The 1,513-nt window shown below is 49.2% G+C and overlaps 1 protein-coding gene across 1 annotated transcript in view; it reads left to right on the top strand.

Annotated features, from left to right (window-relative positions):
• SYN2 (synapsin II) overlaps positions 1–1,513 on the top strand; it is a 289,591-nt gene that overhangs the window by 260,109 nt on the left and 27,969 nt on the right. Inside the window, exon 10 of the mRNA XM_006872176.1 lies at positions 538–687. Coding sequence (XP_006872238.1) covers positions 538–687 — 150 coding nt within the window. The remainder of the gene's footprint in view (positions 1–537; positions 688–1,513) is intronic.

Below are 1,513 nucleotides of genomic sequence, written 5' to 3'. Positions count from 1 at the left end.
CACCTCCCATCTCTGGTGGGCTCAGTTTTCTCAATCATAAATGAGAATAAGCCCAGAATGTCTGAAGGGAGGAAAATCATCCAGGAAGCACAGGAAGACTCAGGACTGGTGGTGAAGGAGGAAGGCAAGAATCCAGTCATGTAATGAGCATGTTTAGAGGCAGAGATGGTGTGGGTGAAAAGTCACAGAGATGAAAACTGCTTGCTCTGACCCAAGGGGATAAGGGAATGAAGGGCCGGATCTTTCTGTCTTCCTGTGCCTCTGCCTACAGTCCCCTGCTCTTACCTCTCCCCACTGCGTTCATCCACCAAGCTTTCAGTCTCACTGAGTCCTGGTGTGGCCGAGGCTCGGGGGCCCTTTCTTTGCCAGAGGCGAGGAGAAAGATCCTCCTGGAGCTTCAGAACATGCTTCAAAGCTGGAAACAGCAGCTTTACCTCTAGCCTGTTTCTGCCAGCTTACCTCCTACACGGTCTCAAAGACTGTCCCAGACGTTTATGTTTCTAGTCCCTTTCCTTACCTGACCACACCTGCCACCAGGTCATGGACTGCAGTATGCCGCTGATCGGGGAACACCAGCTGGAGGACAGACAGCTCATCATAGAACTAGTCATCAGCAAGATGAATCAGCTGCTTTCCAGGACCGCTACCCTGTCTCCTCAGAGACCCTTAACCACCCAGCAGCCACAGGTAAGCAGCTGGGAGGAGACCCAGAAGAGCCCAGAACCATTCTAACACCCTCACCAGATCTAGGATGGTGAGGTCAGGTATCCTCAGGCCTGGACCTCTCCCCTCCTTACCATCCCTTCCCTACAGATTCCTGAGTGTCTTCCATCACCCCTTAGAGGGAGTCCTGGTGTGGTGCTATAGGATCAACACTGGACTGCTGACTACAAGGTCAGCAGGTCAAACTCATTTCTCGGAAACCCTATAAGTCTCTATGAGTCAGAATCAACTTGAAGGCACTTAACAACAACAACCCCTTATAAAGACTATTAGCTCTAAAGTTTGGGTGTGATGCCCTAGAGCAAGAGTGGGGAACCTTTTTTCTGCCAAGGGCCATTTGGAAATTTCTAACATCATTCACAAGCCATACAAAATTATCAGCTCAAAAATTAGCCTGCTATATTTGATCAAACATTTAATTAACTCACCCCTAATGTGATGCCCAAGGAGCTCTGGTAGCATAGTAGTTACGAATTGGGCTGTGAACTTTAAGGTCAGCAGTTTGAAACTACCAGCTGTTCCTTGGGAGAAAGATGAGACTTTCTGTTCCCGTAAAGACTTACAGCTTTGGAAAACCTGTACAGGGTCGCTAGGAGTCGGAACCGACTCCACGGCACAAAACAACGTGATGCCCTGGTGTGGTGCTGTGGGTTAATATGCTAGACTGCAAGGTCGATTGAAACGAAAGGCTGGCCGTTCAAGCTCACCAGCTGCTCCTCGGAAACCCTATTCAGGGTGACTGTGAGTTGGAACTGACTCACTGGCACTTAACAACAACAATGTGATGGAT

This window comes from Chrysochloris asiatica, unplaced genomic scaffold (genome assembly GCF_000296735.1).
Source record: "Chrysochloris asiatica unplaced genomic scaffold, ChrAsi1.0 scaffold00186, whole genome shotgun sequence".
Classification (NCBI taxonomy): domain Eukaryota; kingdom Metazoa; phylum Chordata; class Mammalia; order Afrosoricida; family Chrysochloridae; genus Chrysochloris; species Chrysochloris asiatica.
Note: the sequence above shows the minus strand (reverse complement) of the source record. Positions and strands in the feature narration are given on the sequence as shown.